The sequence below is a fragment of the Trichoderma breve genome, chromosome 4 (genome assembly GCF_028502605.1).
Source record: "Trichoderma breve strain T069 chromosome 4, whole genome shotgun sequence".
NCBI lineage: Eukaryota > Fungi > Ascomycota > Sordariomycetes > Hypocreales > Hypocreaceae > Trichoderma > Trichoderma breve.
The window spans coordinates 466549-489230 of record NC_079235.1 but is presented as its reverse complement, the minus strand read 5'-3'; the positions used below and the strand labels follow the sequence as shown (position 1 = coordinate 489230).

The following is a 22682-nucleotide window of genomic DNA, read 5'->3' as shown; positions in this document are numbered from 1 at the left end:
TATCTGTTTTGCTTTGGTCTATTCATCGCTCGCTCTAACTAATGTCATTACCACACCTAGGCCTCGGGCCAGTTACCAGTGAAGGCGATACAGCTCCCGTTGGCACTCTGACCAATGCCGTCCTCGCTCAGGAATGCCACGTATCTTGCTACGTGGTCGACTGGCACGTTGTTCATCTGGGGATGCGCCGCCTTGACAGCCTTAAAGCCCTCGACGTTCATGCCCGCGGCGAATGCATCGCTGATGTTGGTCTCGGTCATGCCGCCCGGCTGTAGCGCAACGGAGTAGATGCCCTTGGGGCCATAGAAACCCGCCGTGTGCTTGGTCAGCGCAATGAGCCCGTGTTTGGACGCAGTGTAAGCTGCTCCAGCAGTGAGGCCCGAGAAGGAGGCTGTGGAGCCGATGTTGATGATGAGGCTGCCTGGTTTGCCGGCTTCCTCTACGCTGGCTTGCAGGTGCGGCAGGGCGTACTTTGTGACGAGGAAGGATCCGGTGAGGTTGACGCCGAGGATGGCATCCCACATCTTCTTGTCGCAGTCGCCGACAGGGTCGAACTTGTCCATGATGCCGGCGTTGTTGATGACGATGTCGAGGCGGCCGAAGTGGGCTACGGACTTTTCGATCAGGGCCTTGACGGACTCCTCGTCGGCGACGTTGGCCTCTAGGGCGAGGACGCGGTCTTTGGAGTACTTGTCTGAGAGCTCGGATGAGGCGGTGGCGAGGCGGGATGGGTTGATGTCGCAGATGGTGACGCTGGCGCCACGGGAGAGGAGGGTCTCGGCGATGGTACGGCCAAGACCGGCGGCGGAACCGGTGACGAGGATGACTTTGGAGGTGAGAGACATGGTACGTATTGCGATGAAGATGGTTCAAGAATGACAGAATACAGAGGGAGGATGGGAGGGCCGAGAGAGGGTATATATGGTGTGTATCAATGGTTGGTTACGCAAAACCAATGCTGGCGATCCCCCTTCATATATACACAAACCCAGTCCGCAGTCCTCCAAGTCCCCGTTTCCCGCCCAGCCCAGTTTCTGCCTGCCAGCCTCGTCCAAAGAGGATCAAAATAGGCAAATCCGGCTCCCGCCCTGCCTTGCTCCTCTGTCGCCGCGCATGTGAGGCCTCGCCTCACCTCACCTCACACTTTCGCCCGCAAAGCAAATACGCGTATAGACGTTGGTTGCGAGCCAAGCGCAACGAAGCCACCCCCAATATTGGCTTCAGCCGCAGTCGGCATCGGGAGGATTGTCCGACTGCTGCGGGCGATGCCAGCTGAGGACTGGGATTACAATCTGTCTTTCTAGCTGTGTTTGGGTATGTTTTCGCATGTGACGGCTTATATTTAATCCAGTCATAGGCATATTTTACTCTTGGTTCTTTCTGCTCACTCTATGATTCCATCGCAGCTGGAGTTTGAGAGAGATTGTCACTGTGTGGAGCTTTGGGGACTCTCTTTTAGGTGAGACGCTTCAAGCGGCCGCCTTTTGCGGGAAAATTACCGTATTAGGCATTTCTACAGATTGCAACTTGTCGCTCCAAGTTGGAGATGCGAATACGACTGGCAGCGAGGACTTGAGATTGCGAGTTTCTCCTCAATTGTATACGAAATACGTGTATAGGATATTGAACTACGGGGTGTTTTATGGAGAATATAGAAGAAGTACGCGTATTTGCTTCTCCACTGAGCGGCTCGAGGCGGGCCCATGGCCTGGGAGTTTCAATGCCCTTGTAGATGAGACGATCAGGGGCGGCAAGCGTGAGGGGCATAATCGGAAGCTATGGACAGTAATTCCGAATAGAAGCAGTAATGGATTAACATAAGGTAGCTTGACACGAGCCTTTAAAGCTGCGTGTTGTGAATCGATCATCGTGGTAAGAAGCCGAGGAAACGGCTACGAGAAGAGTCACAGGAAGACATAGAAGTTAGTTGTATGGACTGCATAAACTCTTCGGATTCCAAACCAAAAGTTGATTGATGGCATTCAGAGAGCTGCATTCTGTGCTGATTACATAGATGCCATATGAGCCATATTCTAATTCATATCTCTAACTGGGGATCTTATTAGCAGCCATGGATAAAAGGCCACCATTACTATCTAATCTTAATCTATATATTTTTCTGTGAATTACATGCTCTCACTGGATACGTCATTAATAAGGCTCCGTATATCACGCTCAGGGTGCGATACAATGAGTGATGTTGCTTTGCCCAATTCAGCCGCCATCTTTCTACCATCTGCTCTGGACGTGTGCTCTTCCCAGAACTCCAATGAAAGGTATACACACTCATCACCGAGTGCGCCTCTAACGTAAACGGCGTACTGTGTCCCTGTTAGCTTGTATTCACTTATCATAAATGGGCGTTGAATTAAATACCTCTACTGGGTCAACAGCATCTCGTACTTCGAATGTATGTCCGTCACATGCCTCTTGGAGCGCTCCTGTTTGTCTAGCGATAGACAAGGCTGTGTTGAACATTTTGTCAGAGCCACAGGCTCCCAAATCACGCCAAAGTTGGGTCACAGAGTAAGCTTGATGCTTCGTATTTTGCACAAACTCTTCATGGGCGTTCCTCAAAACACCCAACACAGAGCAGTTATCATCTAGCAGAACGTGGCTTGGCATTAGATGGAACAGCGGACCCATCATCTCGTCGACTCCATCGACTGGGACATCTCGCGCCGAGACAATATTACCGAAGCAGGGAGCTCGCGATCCTGTCCAGCGCCTCAGCACGAGGGCCCAAGCAACTTGTAGGATGTTTGCCAGTGAGATCTCTCGCTCTGCACAGAATTTTGTGATTTTTTCCGAGTCCAAGTCAGTAACATCAACACGGAAAGTGCCCCGCGGGTCGATTGCGGGCTGTGTTGAGGCAGGCAGCAAGCAAGGTTCAATGCCATCCATATAAGTCGCCCAGTGGTGACGACTCTGCTCATGTTCATGAGACTGAGTCATAACATACTGGAGAAATCTTGAATACGGTGGACAATGAGATTCAAGACGATTGTCGTACGCAAGCTGGAAATCTCGGACAAGGATGTCGAAAGATTGGCCATCTGCAAGGGCATGGTTGAACTCAAAGTGGAGATAGGCGCGTGTCACATCCGTCTGATAGACAGATAGGTGGTGTTGTACACCAGAATCAGAGAATGAAGCGCCCATAAGTGGTTTGATTATTGCCGAGCGTTTAAATTCTTGCCGCAAGAGGGAGATACTTGGAACTGGATCCTTGAGAACGATCTGGTATGATCCACCTTCCTCTGGAGATCTGCGTACAAAAACGGCACGCAGTAAACTGTGGTGTCGTACAACGGCGTGCCATGCTTGCTGAATTCGTTGGAAATCGACCGAGTCGTTGTCTCTCGAGATGATCTCTAAGCCAAGTTCGGTTACATAGATTTGGGGATTTCTTGCCCGCGCCTCTAGCATGCGCTCTTGGATTGCAGTACATGGCAATACATCTTCAATGGAATTGACGTTAGGAACCTCCAAGTGAGGTAGAAGTTGTTTGTACGCGCTTATAATGACCTCCGGAGACGAAAACCTTGATGACAATGATGATTCTTGTTTGGGTTCTTGCATACGGGCGACTGCTGCAATTTTGGCAATCGTTTTCCCCTCAAAGATATCGCTGGTTGAGATATTGATTCCTTCAGTACGAGCTATTGCCGAAATTCTCATTGCCAGAATGGAGTCTCCTCCAAGGCGAAAGAAGCTATCATCAACTCCTATGATTTGGGGATCAATGCCTAGAACTTGTGCCCAGGTCGTATGTAACAGTCGTTCCATCTCTGTAGATGGAGCACGCTTAAGATCTGAAGAAACACTGCCTGACTCCGCAATCTGCGTTGCTGTCAAGGTAGATCCCATCTTGCGCAGGAGGCGACGATCCGTCTTGCCAGAATGCGTCGTTGGGATGTAATTCAGTGCAAAATAAGCCGTTGGAATCATGTACCCAGGTAGGCTCGCAGATACCGCATCTTTCACTTGCTCGGGCAAGCCTATCAAGCGGGCATTGAGTAATATCTTGGAATTTTCTGTGAGCCCGTTGGCACATCCATCTCCCCTCGCGTCACAATGCTCATCAAAGGATATAAATGCTACCAATCGATCACTAGGAGCCCCGTCACGTTGCGCGATTACTTCAACGGCGACGTCTTTCAGATTTGGGACGGAGTCCCTCAAACGCTTTTCAATTTCGCCAAGTTCAACTCGTTGACCACGGATCTTGACTTGGGTATCTTTGCGCCCCATGAATACGAGGCTGCCGTCTGAACTGTATCGAACCAAGTCGCCTGTCTTATACAACCGACCTTTCCGTCCAAGATTACCGGCTGCGCCATGGAGCAACCAAGCGGGATCGTTGACGAAGACCGATTCTGTCTTTTCCGGCTCTCCAAGATAACCGAGACCGACTAGAGGCCCCTCGAGAACAAGCTCACCGATGGCCCCAATAGGTGACAATCTTTGTGAATTATCCGGATCTGTTATCCATGTGACTGTTCCCATACCAAAGCCAATGTTTGAAGGGCTAGTGTTATCTTGAGAGTAACGCCGAATGGTGCTCGTAGGTGTGCATTCACAGGGGCCGTATAAGTTTAATATGGAGACCCCTTTCGGCCAGCCTTGAAAATCACCATGACTGGCCATCTCGCCGCCGAGAACCAAAACTTTGAGATTGACAAGGCGCTCTCGCTGAAGCGTGCGAGCCACAGAGGGCGTCAGATCAAGGTGGTTGGCCTTGGTCGCCACCACAGATGATGTGAGATTATTCTTTCGGTCTGCATCTGATGGCACGCACAAACACCCTCCAGATGCGAGGGTCATGAATGCCGTACCAATTGCTACATCAAATGCATAGCCGGTAAAATCGTAAGCTCTGACAGAAGAGTCATAGCCCATGGCACCGGACTGGTAATGAACAGCCGATGAAAATGCTCCATGGGATATTACTACGCCTTTTGGAGTTCCGGTGCTGCCCGAGGTGAAAGTCGTATACATGGGGGATGAAAGAGATGGGGAAGATGGCAGATTTTGGCATTGTTTGGGGAGATTGGCGAACAACGCTAAGTCAATTGCCAGTACTCTGCTGGATAATTTGGATCCCAAGCCCTCCAATGCTTTTGATGACAGCATCAACTTTGTGGTGATTTTACTGAGCATTGCTCGAAGGCGTTCATCTGGGATGGAATGATCCAAAAGAGCAAATGCTGCACCAGTCTTTAACACGCCGAGCATTGCGACAGTGGTCCACATGGATTTCTCAAAGAAGAGCGGTATCGTCATGTTTGGTCTGACGTTGAGGCTTAATAGATGTACTGCTAACTTTGTAGAAAGACGAGATAGCTCTTCGTAAGTCAAGGTGCCATCCCAGGCGCAAATGGCTTCTGCAGTTGGCGATTGGATGGCCCTGTCCTCGATAATATCATGAATACATCGATCTACTGGTGATGGAACTGTTGCATTCCATTTCCAGATCTGCTCAAGGTCTCCAGGTGTGGCCAGATCAACTTCTGATAATGGCTGGGAGGGTCTCGCACAGTCTAATTGATGCATAGCACTTTGAAGCTGAACAAGCAGCCTGTCAATCATCCACGGTTCAACGACTCGAGAATCGTATCCTACTGAAACTAGGATTCTTTCCTGGCCAAGCTGTACTTGAAGAGCGATGCTATAGGGGTCTGGCCGCTGTGAATCTTGTTCATCGTCCTCTAACTTTCCTAAAATGTCTGGGATCTCACTCATTTCTTCGGGTTGAATTACCAGTATCGTTTGGAACTTGCATGCTGCCTTGGCGCCTGGAGACGTATGAGATATGCGAGACAATCCAAACTGTTCAAACGGAATCATGTCTGTAGCTTGCTGCTGCACAGTCTTTAAATATGCCGAAACATGTTGAGTAGGGGAATACTTGATACGGATAGGCACAGCTGCAAATGTTGGAGCAGCTAGTGTGTCTATGCCAGACACAGGCGCATTTCTGCCGGAAACAATGGCTCCAAAAGCCACATCTTGTGTGTTGGTCATCCGACTAATCACCAAAGCCCACGCGGCACGGATCAGATTCGACGTGGTGATGTCTGATCGGGTTTGCGGAAGAGGGATGGTGTGTTTTACGAATGTGTCCGTCCTGGCCTCTGTGACCGATGATGGCAGAGCTGGAAATGGTAGAGTATCGTAGCCTTTCAGAGACGTCTCCCAGTAGTTTATCGTCTGGGTCTCGTCTTGCTCCTTGATGAACTTTATGAAAGCTTGGAATTGGCTTCCTAATTCTATTTGCTTGTCTCGGTAAGCTTTGCCCACAGCATCCATGATGAGAGAGAGAGACCACCCATCATATAAAGCGTGGTGCACAGTGCATACTAGCCGTTTAGGTGTCCCTGTAGTATCACTGACCACGGCAAAGGCGGATAGTGGCTGGCCGATGCCCATTGGTAGCTCCCGTAGAGTCTCGAGATAATCCTCTAGGGATGTTGCCTCAACCCAAGGAAGCGACTCATCAATTACTACCTGTACGATGCCGAGATCAACGTGCTCAACAATTCGAGTGCGCAAAAGTGGCAGCGCTTTGTAGACTGTTTCCCATGCCTGGCACAGTTTCTCAACTACTACTCCAGGCTGAATGTTGAAGACCGCTTGCATTACGTAGTCACCTTGTCTCTTGGAGGTCAGGGCCAATAGACCCTCCTGTAACGGAGTACAAGGGTATGCATCAACGATCTTGGCGGGTTGTAGCTGACATTGTTTTGATACATCTCTTTTGAAGGAACTTATATCAAGATCCTTGAACAACTCAAACGGTTTGACGAGTTTGGCGGCCTTTGTGATTCGCTGAAAGCTGCACGAGACGAGTTCTCCGAGCTTCGGGGTACGGAAGATGTCTGCGACGGAAAGCTCATATCCAGCTCTGCCGGCCCCAGCGACGACTTTCATGGCGGCTATCGAGCTTCCTCCTAGGAAGAAGAAGCTATCATTAGTTCCAATGCTCTCGGGGGCTATATTTAGCACGTCGGCCCATATTCGTTGCATTTCTCTTTCGTTGTCTGAAGTCGGCTGTGCTATAGCTCGTTGTCTTTGTGTTGGCATGCTCTTGACAAGGGATCGACGGTCTACTTTGCCATTCTCATTTATGGGCATTTGGTCTATCACCGTGATGACGTGAGGTACCATATAATGTGGCAATTGGGATTGCACGAGGTCTTTGATTTCGTCTTGGATCTTTTGCCGAAGGTAATGTTTCAAGGGATGGCTGGTAAAGGAATGGTAGGGTCGGTCAAGGTGATCAGTTGGGAATTGGAAGAGTCTTCGCGTTTGGCTTTTAGTCTTGCTTTCCCCCGACTTATCACGGTAGAACACAGCATCGAATCCGCCGCGTTGAGAATGTTGACGAGCCCAGCTGATTTCGACTTGATATCCGGAGTCTTGGGCAATGGAGGCCAACTCGATCGCGGATAGTGACGAATGGGCTGCGGCCATTTTATAAACTGAAGGGAACCATGAGTTTGTCTCATTCCGGGTCTGATCGGATAGTGATGCAACGATATGCCGCTCAAGGATTGTCTTTGCGTTGGGAATATTGGCTACTGGTAGAATGGATGGAGATGAAGGATCCTGTAGCAGCTTCTTCATTGCTTCAGTGTCCAAGCCTTGCGTTTCGAAATCGATCCATTTATCACCTTCAATCTCAACAACTTCCCGCTCACTTTCCAAAGTTAGATGAAGAATAGCAGCATAGCGATAGCAACTGAGTTCGTTGGTTGCATGCATTTTCTTCGGTAAAATCTCCACATGTTTTATGCCCTGTAATCTGTTTGGTAAGGCAGTGAAAAACGCAGGATCAACAAGCAGCTCCGACTCTGCTCGCTCCATGTCGGAGATAATTCGTGCCACTTCTTCAGGCGTTGCACGACCACCTAACAAGTGTAACGCTCTCGAAGCCAAAAAGTCCTTGTGAAGTGCGTAAGAGCGGATATCGCCGAGGAAGATTGTCTTGATGCCGCCGAGACTAATAAGCTTCTGAATGGTTTTAAATAAGTAATCTTGACTGGGGAAATACTGCACAACGGAATTGAATACAGCGAATTCTGTTGCGGCGAATACTTCTAACCGATTCACATCTGCGGCAGTTGCCTTGTATATCTTTGTCTTCTCCTTCAGAGCTGGAAAGCTTTTGAGGTGGCTGGATATCATGTTGACAGCGCGCTCCGATGGATCAAGGCCGACGTATGACTTCAACGTGTCTGTGAGATTGAACAGAATCATTCCGGAACCCGAACCTAGTTCCAAGACATGCTCGGCGGAGTTGCTGCCAAGTATCGCATCCATCGTGTCATTTAACCACTCATTCATTTCAGTCTCGTCGATGTTCTCGCCATCGTACATGGATGTCCATCCAACAAAGTCTCTTCCGAGCTTTTCAGGATGTAGATCAGTGAGGGACTCGTATGTTTCGACGTCAAAACGCTCTTCCCACTCCTTAACCTGTTCATATTCCTGTGTATTATCAAGTGCTCCACCGTCATCCTCGTCGCGCAGTGTAACATATCCCGCAATTTGTGGCTCACTCGTATCACCGCCTTCTTTTTGTATCAAAACTGCAGCTGCGTCGTCAACAGATCTGTGGGTTCTCATAGTATGTTCAATTTCTCCCAACTCCACACGCTGGCCTCGAATCTTGATCTGCCCATCTTTCCTGCCAATATATTCCAGCTGTCCGTCACAGCGATATCGCACATAGTCGCCCGTGAGATAGCCTCTGGTTGTTTCCCCATTTACTTTAAAAGAGACGAATCGGCCTAAATTTTGTTGTGTATTTAAATACCCTCTAGCAAGACCATCACCTGTCACTAAGAGTTCGCCAATAACTCCAAGAGGCACCAGTTGTTGCTGCGAATCAACCACATAAGCGCCGGAGTTTCTTAATGGGTGGCCTATGGGGACCCCATTGGTCATAAGTTCTTCATCTGGGATCTCGTATAGCGTGCTGTAAGAGGTGTTCTCGGTTGGCCCGTAAACACATACCACTTTTGTTTGTGTAAGGCTCTTTACAATCGCAATATCGCGAGGATCAAGACGATCTCCTCCGACATATAGTACCTCTATTCCACTAATCGGAAATGGGCGATGTAAAAGATGTTGCTTAAGTAGAGCCGGTGTAATGAATAGGGCTTGAATGCATTCCTCTTCAACGGCTGTTCTCAGGATCCGGTAATCTAATAAGGTCGAGTGACTAAGGCAGATCAATGTCCCACCGTTTAGCAAAGCGGTATATATCTCCCAAGTCGAGGCATCAAATGCGATGTTTGAGGCATGCGCAATAACTAATCTAGGCAAAAGGTGTTGCATTTCGGTGACTATTTCTGCAGTTCGAAGGATGTTTCGATGCTCAATCATCACTCCCTTCGGCATGCCGGTTGATCCAGAAGTGAACATGACATATGCAAGGCTTGTTGCACAAGGCTGCCTTGCTAATGTGAGGGGTTTCACCGCTTTTTGTGTCATTTCGTCTATAATTTGTTCAATTGAAGCGAATTCCAAATCGGTGCTGGGGAGAGACAAGGTTGGGCGTGCCACCCCAGGTCCGAGTAAAATAAGCCTCCGTCCTGGTATAGAGGACAAGATTGTCTCCATACGGCCAGCTGGGGTTCTTGTATCCAGAGGCAGATAGGAGAGATTGGCTTTAATGATTCCTAAAAATGCGACAATTGTAAGGCATGATCGATTCGCGAGCACTCCGACCAATGTCTCTGGAGCCAGCGCACGACGTGCCAACCAACTTGCTAGCATCGTAGATTTCTCATCTAATTCGCTATATGACAATTGGCTAGTCGAATCTTTTACTGCCACTTTGTTGGCTTGCTTAACTACTTGCTGACTGAAGACATCAACAATGCTGGAGTCTCGCGGGTAGTCTGTCTGTTTGATATGAGATATTCCTAATTGTCTCATCTTGAGTAAACCGTCGTCTCTGAGCAGCGGCAGAGAGTCGACTGCCATGGTAGGAGAAGCAATACCAAGTTCTAGAACGGTGCGGAAGATGGCTATCATATTGCTAATTGTGTCGCTGTAGTACAGATCTGTTGAGAAAATCACCTGGCCCTGCAAAGCCTCGTCTTCCTGAAAGAAATGGAACTCGAGATCGAATCGTGTGGTAGTCGCAGGAGCAATAAGCTCTGCATCAATAGATTCAAGTTTGAGTTTTCCGAGGTCTCGCTGTGAATGAAGGGCAAAGACAATCTGCACCAGGGGGTGGCGGGACAAATCTCTATCTTTTTCTAGGCTTGCCACGACCTTTTCAAATGGCACGTCTTGATTCGCAAAAGATAACAACATCTCATCTCGGACTTGGCTAACGAGCGTTTCAAAAGATTGTCCGTTTATAACAGTCCGAATACACTGCATATTGACGAAGAATCCGATGAGATCTTTTACTTCCCAACGGTTTCGATTGGCGTTGGGAATCCCAATAGTAGCATCCGTAGCACCTGTTAGGCGATACTGGCTGATTCTGAATGCCGCTAACAATACGGCAAATGGAGTCACGCCATGAAGTTTAGAAAAAACCTGCAAACCATGATACAGAGCTCCGTCGATCCTAATGTCGTGAATATCTGCTGCGCCTGAAGGAGACTGTGGCCTTGGTTTATCACAAAGCAGCTCTGCGGGAACACTTGACTGCAGGTGTTCAACCCAAAAGTTCAGCTGATGTTGATGACTCTCAACCTGGTCCTGTTGCTTTTGCCAAACTGAATAGTCGGTGTATTGAATAGGTAGCGGACCAATCGAAGAGGTTGGATCTTCGTCACCTCGAAGAGCTGCAGAATAGAAGGCTGCCAGGTCTCTTTGTAAAACATCAACTGACCAGCCATCAGATATTATATGGTGCATGATGATTGACAAGACATGATCGTCATCTGAGCACCTGAAAAGTGTCACCCTCCAACCAGGTTCAATCCCAAGGTCGAATGGTTTTGTTAGTTCTAGCTCTAGCATCTGGGTAAGATACTTGTCATTCAAAGATGGTATCTCCGTCACTTTCAGCTTACGGGGCTGGAAAGCGTGCACCAGCTGCATGTTGATGCCGTCCTTTGATTCGAATGTGGTTCGCAGAGTGTCATGGCGTCGCTCAATTGCCTGAAGAGCAGCTTCCAAAGCATCATACTGGAGCGGTCCCCGTAAATGAAACGTCAACGGCATCATATACCATTGCAGATTGGAGTGAAGTTGGTCTAGGAACCATAGGCGTTCTTGGGCAAACGATTGCTCCACATGCCTAGACTGCTGTAAGCACGGAATTGTATCGCAGCCTTTTAATACAGAAGCCTGTTCTGCTACGCCGCGCAACGTTTGACGACCAAATATGTCGGTAATGCGAAGTTCTATTCCGTATTTGCGAGCTTCTCCAGAAACCTTCATCGCTGTGATGGAATTGCCTCCCAGATGAACGAAGCTATCATCAAGACCGATTGATTCTGCATCAATCCCCAGCGTGCTTGCCCATATTTCTTGAATCTGTCGCTCCTTTTGCGATCTCGCAGGCTGCTTTGGTTCGTCTCTGGCTGTTTGCATTTCAGCTAGCTGTTTGTTTGTAAATGAGGCACCTATTTGGCGTAGTTTTTGACGATCAGTTTTTCCTGATGCATTCTTGGGCATGTTATTCAGAGTGAAGAGGACTGTGGGCACCATGTAATGAGGCAATCTCTCGGACAGCCTATGGGTTACATGTGATGGCATCGCTGATATAGATACATCGTTGTCCTTGGTGCCATCCTGAACCAAAACCTGAGCATCTGTCTTTTGGATGAACACTGCGAGCATCGAGCTCGAATTGTCGCCCTGTGGTTCGATGATATCTGCTATTATTTGACCTGGGTGATTCAACAAAGTCTCCAATTGATGCTCCACCTCACCGAGTTCTATACGCTGGCCTCGGATCTTTCTCTGAAAGTCTCTTCGGCCGATGTATCTCAGGCTTCCATCCATGTTGTAGCGAACCAAATCGCCTGTCTTGTAAACTCGACCATGTCGTCCCACCTGCCCCGGCGCACCTTTCAAAAGCCACATAGGGTCTTTGATGAATGCTGTTGCAGTTTTCTCTGGATCGTTGAAATATCCCGGACCAACTGGAGGACCTTCGATAGCAAGCTCACCTACACATCCAGGAGCCACCAGGATGTTGTGGTCATCTTGATCCACGACCCAGGTCACCAATCCAACTCCCATCCCGATATTGCAGACAGCTTCAGGGCTCGTGGCCGAATTATTAATGGCAGTTACAGGAGAGCACTCGCTGGGACCGTATAGATTGATAATCTTCGCCTTGCCCCACCATTCTTCAACATCCTGGCGACAGGCAGCTTCTCCTCCTATCAGTATGGTCCTCAGACCAGGTACTTGACTTGGGGATAGCAAACGAAGCAGCGAAGGTATCGTTATCAAAGAATTTATTTTCAGAACGTTCATGCTTCGGGCGAGATCGGATCTAATGTCATGCTCACTCGGCACGCATGAGCACCCACCAACGTATAAGGGGCGGAAAATGCCCTCAATCGACGCATCAAAACTATAAGATGCAATGCTAGAAAACCTCGAGGCCTTGGTGAGCCCATAGTCCAATTTTTGATGTTCGAGCGCCGTTGCATAATTTTCATTGGTAACAACAACGCCTTTCGGTGTTCCAGTACTTCCTGATGTGAATACCATGTACATCGGTGAAGTCGGATTGCAGCGGCGGAGTTGCGAATGGACCTGTGTCTGGACCTGCGAGTGCATTGCAAAGAATTGTGGAGTGATGGCGATGACTTTAGAAGCTAGACCAACACATGATGCTTCCTGCGAGGCTGAACACAAGACAAAATTTGGTTCAACTTGTTGAATGATTGCTTGTCGTCGCTGTTCCGGGAGCGATGGGTCAAGTAGGACGAAGCCCGCCCCAGATTTCAGAACTCCAAATATCGCAACTATCGTCCACATAGATTTCTCAAAGCAGATCGGAATGATTGTTGCATCATTTGGCTGCAGTGACGTTAGATACTGAGCAAGGCTATCTGCAAGGCGCATGAGCTCCCCATAAGTGAGTTCTCCATCCCAAGCGCAAACCGCAGTAGAGGCAGGATAGGCCTTTGATCGCTCCTCAATTAGCTCGTGGGGGCATCGGTGTATCGCCGAAGGGACAGTCCGATTCCAATCCCAAATTTGCTTAATATCTTGAGATGATGTCATTACAACTTGCGATAATGGGTGCTCTGAGTTTGCCTGGTCCAGCTGATTCATGACGTTGTCGAGACGTTCCAGTAAGCTCTTTACCATCAAGGGTTCAATCATCCTGGAGTCGAACGATGCTGAGACTTGGATGGAATCTTCCATAATGTTTAGTTCAAGAACCAATCCGTAGGTATCGGCTGGCCGTCCTTGTGTGCAGTCTTTGTCCAACTCAACCCCGTCTTGCACACTTGCTTCACCGACGGGCTGTGACTGGATGACGAGGAGAGTCTGGAATCTACAAGCATGCTTTGCCTCCGGAGACACGGCAGCAATTCTCTGTAAGCCCGTCTGCTCATACGGAATCATCTCTGTTGCCTGTTCCTGCACCATTGTCAAGTATTCGCCCACGCTGTGAGCGCGAGTCAACTTGATCCGTATTGGGACCGTTGCAAAAGTTGGTGCAATCATCATGCCAATGTCGTCCACTGGTGCATTCCTCCCAGATACTGTGGCGCCAAAGACAACTTCTTCGACAGCAGTTGTTCTTCCTACCACAAGAGCCCATGCTGCGCGGACTAAATTAGATGTCGTTACACCAGAGAGTCTTTGCCGTGGTTGTAAAATGGAGTACTCAACAGATTTATCAGCTGCAGGTTGGTCTATAAAAGGAGGCAGTGTCGGGAAGGAGACGCATCCACTGCCATCCAACATCTCCTTCCAGTACCTGGTGGTCTGAGCATGGTCTTGATGCGTGATATAGTTAATGAATGCCTGGTATTGTGGTCCTGGATTCAGTTTGCTGCCTTGGTATACCTTCCTTACTGAATCTAGGATAAGTGGCAGTGACCATCCGTCATAAAGAGCATGATGAACCGTCCAGACAAGCCACTTATCCAGCCCTGAAGTATCTTGAACAACGGCATATCTTGTAAGCGGCTTTCCAGGTCCCATTTGACGTTTAGCATCTGCCTCTAGATATTCATCCAGGTTAGATGCGGTGGCCCATTGGATCTTTTCATCCACGACGACTTGTACAGTACCATGTGTGCTATGCTGGATAAGCCTGGTGCGTAAGATGGGCAAGGCATGAAATACAGTTTGCCATGCGTCTCGTAATTTCTCCACCTTGATTGACGACGGTAGTTTGAAAACTGCCCGCATAACATAGCCGGTATCTTGCTTGGAGGTGAGGGATAAGAGACCCTCTTGCAACGATGTAGAAGGGTATGCATCTCGAACAAGCGTGGGGTCTATGTTATATTGACTCGAAACCTCTTGTAAGAATTCCATCTTGTTAAATGCGCTACCTAAGAGAGAGAAGGGTGCAAATATTTCCGTGACACAACTCGCTATCGGTTGAACTTGACTGGATAGATCACGGAGGGATGGATGGTTGAAAATATTAGCGACGGTAACATGGTAGCCAGCTTTTCGAATCTCAGCGGCCACTATCATCGCGGCAATTGAGCTTCCGCCTAAAAGGAAGAAATTGTCATCCAATCCCACGGTTGACGGCTCAATAGCCAGAACTTTGGCCCATATCGATTGAAGTTGTCGCTGTGCCTCGGTTGATGGCTGCTGTTGTATTGGCCTCTTCAATCTGCCATCGACACGTTGCTTAGCAAGCGCTTGACGATCAATTTTACCGCTGCTATTGATGGGCATTTCGTCAAGAATAGTGATTGTCCGTGGCACCATATAAGAGGGCAACTGTTGACGAAGCATTTCAAGAACCTGGTCTTGGGCAGCACCATCGTCTTCCGTAAGAGTAATAAAGCCATGAATTGTTGCTTCTTGATTCGCTTCATCATCTTGACCCTTTCGAATCACTGCGACGGCTTCATTGACAGCCTTATAACTGAGCATGGCATGCTCGATTTCGCCAAGCTCAAGACGCTGACCCCGAATCTTGATCTGATTGTCCATTCGGCCCAAGAACTCCAGTTGCGCGTCCTCTCGCCGGTATCGTACGTAATCTCCGGTCCTATAAGCTCTCATCTCTTTTCCCGCAATTTTGATTGAGATGAAACGGTCTAGATCGTGATTTGGATCAATATATCCTCTCGCAAGACCGTCGCCAGTGACAACAAGTTCTCCAACTACACCGAGAGGAACAAGTTGCTGGTGTGAGTCCATTACAAAAGCTCCAGAATTCGGGAATGCACGGCCGATAGGTACCCCATTAACGCAATTCTCTGGAGTAGGACTAGAAATGTGGAAATATGTACTGATACAGGTGTTTTCAGTTGGTCCATAGCAGTTGAAGACTTTGCCAGTGATTAGTCTCATCGTAGTAAATGCGTCTTGCGTGTCAAGTCGGTCTCCGCCAATATGAAGTGTATGTATTCCACGAAACAGATCGGGGCAGTGAACAAGATACTGTCTCAATAAAGCGGGCGTAATGAACATCGACTGTATGTTCTCATCGGCAAATGCTTTTGGTAGTGTTTTATAATCCAGCAATTCCATAGAACTGAAGCATATTAGAGTACCACCGTTCAGTAGCGTGGGATAAATTTCCCACGTCGATGCATCGAAAGTCACACTTCCTATATGAGCTGTGTTTACGGCATCTGGTAGATCTTGGACCATCTTCTTGTTTTCGATTAGTCGAAGAATACCGCCATGTTGGATCATGACACCCTTGGGCTGACCCGTTGAACCTGAGGTAAACATGACATATGCAAGATTATCTGGTGCAGGAAAGAGGTTGGTGAGTGGCTTTTGAACGTCCCCATTGGCGTAGATGGGACACTCGAGGATGTTTGTGATGCTCTCAGAATTAATACTGTCCAGCTGCGTCGCATAATCCTCAGCATCAGGTCCAACCAAAATTAGCCTACAGTCCTTGACTGACGAAAGAATGACTTTGGTTCGACTCAGAGGGCTTGTTGGGTCCAGGGGAAGATAAGCTAAGCAGGCCTTGAGTACACCCAGGTAGGTGATAATGGTGAGATGAGATCTAGAAGCAAGAACACCAACAAGTGTTTCCGGAGCAAACGAGTGCCTGCGCAACCATTGGGCCAGGTGATTTGACTTCTCATCCAGCTGGGAATACGTAAGACTGATAGGGCCATCTCTCACTGCCACTTTATCCGGATTGGCAGCGGCTTGCTGCTGAAAGACTTCGACGAGACTGCAATTACGAGGGTAATTTGTTGATTCTATCTCCAAGAGTCTCATAGAGTCGAGCTTCGCGTATTCTTCCTTCGTCATTAAGGATAGCGATTCGATTGATACATTTGGGCTGGTGAGTCCCTGTTCTAGAATTCGAAGGAAGATCGACTTCAGATTGTCAATTGTATTAAAGTTGAAGAGATCAGTTGCAAATCTTATTTGTCCTTTCAAGGCGTCTTTTTCTTGGTAGAGGTGAAACTCGAGATCAAATCTTGAAGTCATCGGCGGTGTGATCGGTTCAGCCTCTACACCTTCTAACGCAAACTCCGCAAGGCTTAGCTGCGAATGTAATGCAAACACAATTTGAACGAGTGGGCTGCGGGATAAGTCTCTTTCTTTCCTTAACGCCGACACAATTCTCTCGAATGGGACATCCTGGTGAGCAAAGGACGCAATAGTCATTGCCTGAACTTCTTTAACTAGATTCTCGAACGTTGTGGTATTTTCGACCCTAGTCCTTATGCATTGCATGTTAACAAAGAGGCCAATCAAAGCATTCAGCTCCTGATGGTCACGACCTGCGTTGGCCGTCCCGATTGTGGCATCTTCAGCGCCCGTGAGCCGATAATGAGCGGCCCGGAAAACCGCAAAAAGGACCATGAATGGCGTTGCTTGGTAATCTCTGCAGAATTTCTGGAGCTTCTCATAGATTGCGCCTTCGATTCTGAATTCTTGGAGGTCTGCCCTGCCCGATATCGTAGCCGGCCTGACCTTGTCACAAAGCAGTTCTGCAGGTCGACCTGATTCAAGTTGTGTTGTCCAATACTCGAGCTGACGGTTGTGCTCATCAACCTGGTCTTGTTGTCTCTGCCAAAGAGCGTAGTCGCTATATTGCACAGCCAATGGCTCAATGGCTGAGAGAGGGTCCTTCCCGTGTAGGGCGGCCTTATACAGAGTGGCCAACTCTTTGCGTAAAACATCAAGAGACCAACCATCACATATGATATGATGAATAACAATAGAGAGCACGTGGTGTTCGTCGCCCAGTTTAAACACAGATACACGCCAACCTGGAACTTCATGCAGATCAAACGGAGTCGTTTGCTCTTTATACAGCGCTTCTACGAGGCTGTTCGGCCGATCGGCCTGAATATTATGAACTCTGAGTTTATTTGGCTGGAATAGATGTACTTTCTGTACATTCTCGCCCTCAATGGTATCGAATGTTGTCCGCAAGGTTTCGTGTCGCTTTTCAAGGGCAAGAAGCGCAGAAGAGAGAGCATCTAGTTGAAGTGGCCCCCTAAAATGGACTGCACATGGAATCAAGTGCCATTCCAAGCCAGGATAGAGCTGCTCCAGAAACCAAAGGCGTTCCTGCGCATAAGATTGCGCGACAGAGCCTATTTTGGGAGTTACTGGGATCTTTGTCATGATTGAGGTAGACTTGGAAGCCGTCATTGACAAATTAGATAGGGTTGGGCTGTAGAAGATATCAGCTACTGAGAGCTTCCAACCAATATCTCGAGCCGCCGCGGCAACCTTCATTGCAGCAATCGAGTTTCCTCCAAGATTGAAAAAGTTGTCATTGATGCCGATTGCTTGTGGCTCCATATGAAGGACCTTGGCCCAGATAACCTGCATCTGTCGTCCGACTTCGGATGTAGGTTGTTGTATCGACGCACGCTCTGTTATCTGAGACTGAACAATGTTTACCAAAGCTCGGCGGTCAACCTTTCCGTTTTCATTGACGGGTATTTGATCTAAAACTGTGATGGTCTGAGGTATCATGTATTGAGGCAGCTGTGTCTTCACCAGCTCGTAGAGCTGCTCTTGTGTTTTTCGTTGAATTTGATGTTTCAGAGGGTGACTGCTGAGCGATTGGTATGGACGACTCTGATGATCGGTAGGAAAGTTAAATAAAATTCTTTTCCCTCTCTTATCCGGCGCATATTTGTGGAAGACTGCATCGAGCCCGCCTCGTTGGGAGTACTGCCTGGCCCAGCTAATTTCGACGGAATATCCGACTTCCTCCGCAAGAGCGTGCAGATCAGTGACTGAAAGATGAGAGCAGCTCTCGGATCTTTGCCGTATGTAAGTGATCCAATTTCCGTCAAAATCATTGCTTTTATCAGTCTTGATTGACTCAACCATATGCCTCTCAAGTATGGTCTTCGTATAAGGGATGTTGCCAATGGCTAGGGTAGAATCAGAAGAGTCAAATGATGCTTGAAGTAAGTGTAAGAGCGATTCTCGATCTAGACGTTGTTCCATGAAATCTATCCAGTCACTTTGAGGGATATGTCGAACATGTTGCCTGTATGCAGCTGCAGAAGCTTGATGGCTGCCAGCCTTCACATGCACAACTGCCGTATATCTGTAACAGCTCAATTCGTTCGTGGCGCTCATCTTCTTTGGTATGATCTCGACATGCCCAATCCGATCTGGTAGGCGCAGCGCCAGGCCGGTGAAAAAAGCTGGGTCAACGAGAAGCTCCAACTCGGCCTTCTCCATATCTGCCACCATGTGGCGGATTGTATCCAACTTGACTTCTTCTCCAACCGTTCTTAGCACGCGAGCAGCGAGAAAGTCTTTATGGAGCGCATAAGACCGAATGTCGCCAAAGAAAAGGGTCATATCCGTACCGATTTGAAGCAAATCCTCGACAAATCGGTACAGATATTCCTGACTGGGGAAGTGCTGAGCTACCGAGTTCAGAATGACTAGATCAGGAGGTGTAGCAACCATCTCCAATCGGCGAACATCTGCGGCAGTGGCCTTGTACATAGTCACCTTGTTATTGAGCTCGGGAAATGATTTTGATATCTTTCCAATGAGATTGATGGCTCGTTCGGAGGGATCAAGTCCTACATAGCTCTGCAGACCATCACGAATGTTGAAAAGAATCATGCCAGATCCCGAACCGACTTCAAGGACATGACCTGGAGGCTCGCCGTTGAGAACTGTGGCTATTGTAGCTATTGTATCATCAAGCCACTCATTCATCTCGGCCTTGTCGATGTCCTTTCCGTCAAACATTGATGTCCAGCCAGTGAAATCTCTTCCGTAAGCATCCATCTGAATGTCATCGAATCCTGTATACGAGTCGCCATCATATCGGTCTTTCCACGTAGAAACAAGCTGGTGTTCATCACCATCCTGGGCTTCATCTTCAAGGTCTGCGCCGATCGTGACAAATCCGGCAATGTGAGCATTATCTGAGTCCCCATTCGTAGCGCCATGAAGAAGAACAGCAACCGCGTCATGGACGAGCTTGTGGCCTCGTAAGGCGCATTCGACTTCCCTGAGCTCAACACGCTGCCCTCTGATCTTGACTTGTCCATCTATACGCCCTAAGAATTCCAGTTGCCCATCTAAACGCTGGCGAACATGGTCGCCTGTTCGATAGCCTCGGACCGACTCGTTGCCAATTCGAATCTGCATAAAGTGTTCATCGTTTAATTTAGGGTCAAGATATCCTCTGGCAAGACCATCGCCAAATACGACTAACTCGCCTATGACGCCCAAGGGAACTAGACACTGCTTCGAATCCATGACAACTGCACCAGAGTTGCTGATTGCACGTCCGATAGGCACACCGTTACTGCAATGTTTCGTTTCCTGCAAGCAGTACATTGTACTGACCGTTGTGTTTTCCGTTGGTCCATATAAATTTACAATCTTTCCGGGCATTGCTTTCAATGCTGTGGGAAGGTCGTTGGTATCAAGGCGTTCGCCACCAATAAAAACCACGCTGAGACGGGTCACGACTTCCGGGGCATTTTGAGCGTACGTCTTGAAAAGTGCCGTTGTAAATAGAGCAGTTTGAATATTCTCACGAAGACATGTCTCACTCATGGAAGCATAGTCCAGTACTGTCGTTTCGTCAATGCAGACCAGTGTACCCCCATTTAGAATGGCACTATAAATCTCCCAAGTAGCAGCGTCAAAAGCTATATTCGATATATGTGCTGTAATGCTGTGCGAGGGAACGTGCGTCATGATGTTACTATTGGCAAGCCGTACAATGCCGCGGTGATTGATCATGACGCCTTTTGGCTGGCCGGTCGAGCCAGAAGTAAACAAGACATGGGCAAGACTTGTAGCAGAGGGTGAAGTATAACCAGAGGAGTCGCATGAGATGTCTTTGTTATCATCGGTATCATGGAGAACTTGAGATATGCGTACATATTCGATCTCGCCCAGGTCATCAGGAGCTTCCGTTTCAGGGCCCAGGAAGATAATTTTTCTTCCTGTCATAGAAGAAATAATGGATTTCATGCGATAATGTGGAGTCTTTGTATCCAGCGGTAAATACGCCAGGTTTGCCTTTAAGATTCCGATAAAAGCGATAATGGTCTCGGAGCATCTTGATGACAGAACACCAATTAGGGTTTCCGGGGCTAAAGATTGCTTCAAAAGCCAAGAGGCAATTTTGTTTGATCTTTTATCCAACTCAAAATACGTGACTGAGCCAGAGCGATCTCTAATCGCCACTCCAGTAGGGTTACCCGAGACCTGCTGCCGGAAGACATCTACCACACTAAGTTCGCGGGGGTAATCAGTTCTGTCGGCTCGAAGCAAACCCATTTGGTCGAGTGTTTCAATGTCTTTAGTCCCCAGTAGAGATATTTCTTTGATAGGAGTTGTTGGCGCATACAAGCAGCCCTCGAGTGTCTTCTGGAAAATAGCAAGAATGTTGTTCACGGTCCCCTTTCCATAGAGATCCGTAGAAAATACAGCACAACATTCTAGGCTGTTATGGCTATCAAATATTTGGAAGCTAAGGTCCGTATCACAACTCATAGAAGTTCTCGGTGGCGGAGCATCCTGAGTATAGAATGAAAAGGCTACCTGTAGAAGTGGCTGACGGCGAAAATCTCTTTCTTCATCTAAGCGGGCGGCAACCTTCTCAATAGAGACATCTCGATTGGCTCTCATATTAGCCGCCGTTGTTCCAATTTGATCTACCAGATCCTGAAATGTTTCATCATCAATGATGAGACGAAAACATTGAAACTTGTGGAGAACATCTGCCACATTTCTCGAGTCCTCAGTCCGATGACCCTCCTTGGGAACGCCAATTGTAGCGTCTTCCATCCCCGTCAAGCGATAGTGAGCAGCCCTAAAAGCCGCCAGCAGTGCTGTGAAAGGAGAAACTTGGTGGGACTCGCAGTATTGTTGCATTTTGTTATACAATGAGCCCTCGATCCGCAGGGTTTCTTGATCAACATGGCCAGACAAAGTCTCAGGGCGTGGCATGTCGCAAATGAATTCCGCAGGACGACTCAGAAGCAATTGGTCCGTCCAGTGTTTGAGCTGGCGTTGCTCTTCATGCAGCGTTAATGGTTCTTTCTCCGACCATTCGTTGGCTGCATTCCCTGGGCGAGAAGGAAAGCCCCCATCGGGCCGGGCGAAGGCGGCGCCATGGAAACCATTGTGACCACCAAGCTTATCACTTTCATTGATAGTCATTGTTGTATCTCTTTCGGTGGTAGAAATCAGATGTGAAGAGAAATAGTAAGTTCAAGTGTAATTTGAGAAAGATGTGGTCGATAGATCACATTAAGGTGATTGAAAGCTGGACTGCGACAGCGGTTTAAATGTATATACCAGATGTCTCAGATCCTCAGATATTCCAAGACAGCAGTGATATCATTGGTGTGTGAAACAGCAGAGAACCCAAGACAGAAATGAGATCATGGGTTCGTGAAACAGCGTATTAATAAGAGAATAATAAGACAGTAATATCCTATTAGTTACTCCTATGTAGGTGATGAAATAAATCTCACTATTTTACGGTTACACAGCATACCAGTCACGTATTGCATCCTCGTAACTATAGCTCATGTCCATTCACACCTTAACTGCTATCTCTCTCGTCCCTTCTCTCGGTATGTGTGCCTTCTACTCCCTACTCTCATGTTGAGTGCGTAAACCTTTTATATAACATTGCCAAGCCAAACCGAAACCCCAAATTCATCGCCGCCATCTACCCAGATATACGTTCATTTATAGTGATGAGCTTCACTTTCAACCAGCAGTTTTGGTGTTGGCATTCCGAAACAGTAGAACAGCAACCATTACAAGCTGTGGCGTTAAAATTCCGAGACAGTAAAACAGTTGCTCGCTCCAAAAGGAAAAGAGGAAAAAAGATCAGTGAGGTTCGGATTAGTTATGTATACACTCAAAAAACGATGGAGGATCACTCGTTGTATCGATCGTGATGGCGAGCAACCAGTACGATTATTTTTGACCCGCAATGAATATTCTAGTTTGTAAAGATAGGTGACCTATTCTTGAGATGAGTAATGCGTTGTTTGTTTCTGAGAGACGCAGTCTCAACACTGGTGAAATTCGGGAAA

The 22682-nt window shown here is 47.9% G+C and overlaps 2 protein-coding genes across 2 annotated transcripts; both read right to left on the bottom strand.

Annotated features, from left to right (window-relative positions):
• Window positions 1–56: 56 nt before the first annotated feature.
• On the bottom strand, window positions 57–845 carry T069G_06460 (short chain dehydrogenase domain-containing protein; the record flags this gene model as incomplete). The annotated part of the gene is made up of 1 exon (XM_056173670.1): window positions 57–845. The coding sequence occupies one exon, from the start codon at window positions 843–845 to the stop codon at window positions 57–59; it is 789 nt and encodes a 262-aa protein (XP_056027249.1).
• Window positions 846–2126: 1281 nt separating this feature from the next.
• On the bottom strand, window positions 2127–21792 carry T069G_06459 (AMP-binding enzyme domain-containing protein; the record flags this gene model as incomplete). The annotated part of the gene is made up of 5 exons (XM_056173669.1): window positions 2127–2321; window positions 2377–4001; window positions 4077–12759; window positions 12820–17285; window positions 17391–21792. The coding sequence occupies 5 exons, from the start codon at window positions 21790–21792 to the stop codon at window positions 2127–2129; spliced, it is 19371 nt and encodes a 6456-aa protein (XP_056027248.1).
• Between the last annotated feature and the right edge of the window lie 890 nt (window positions 21793–22682).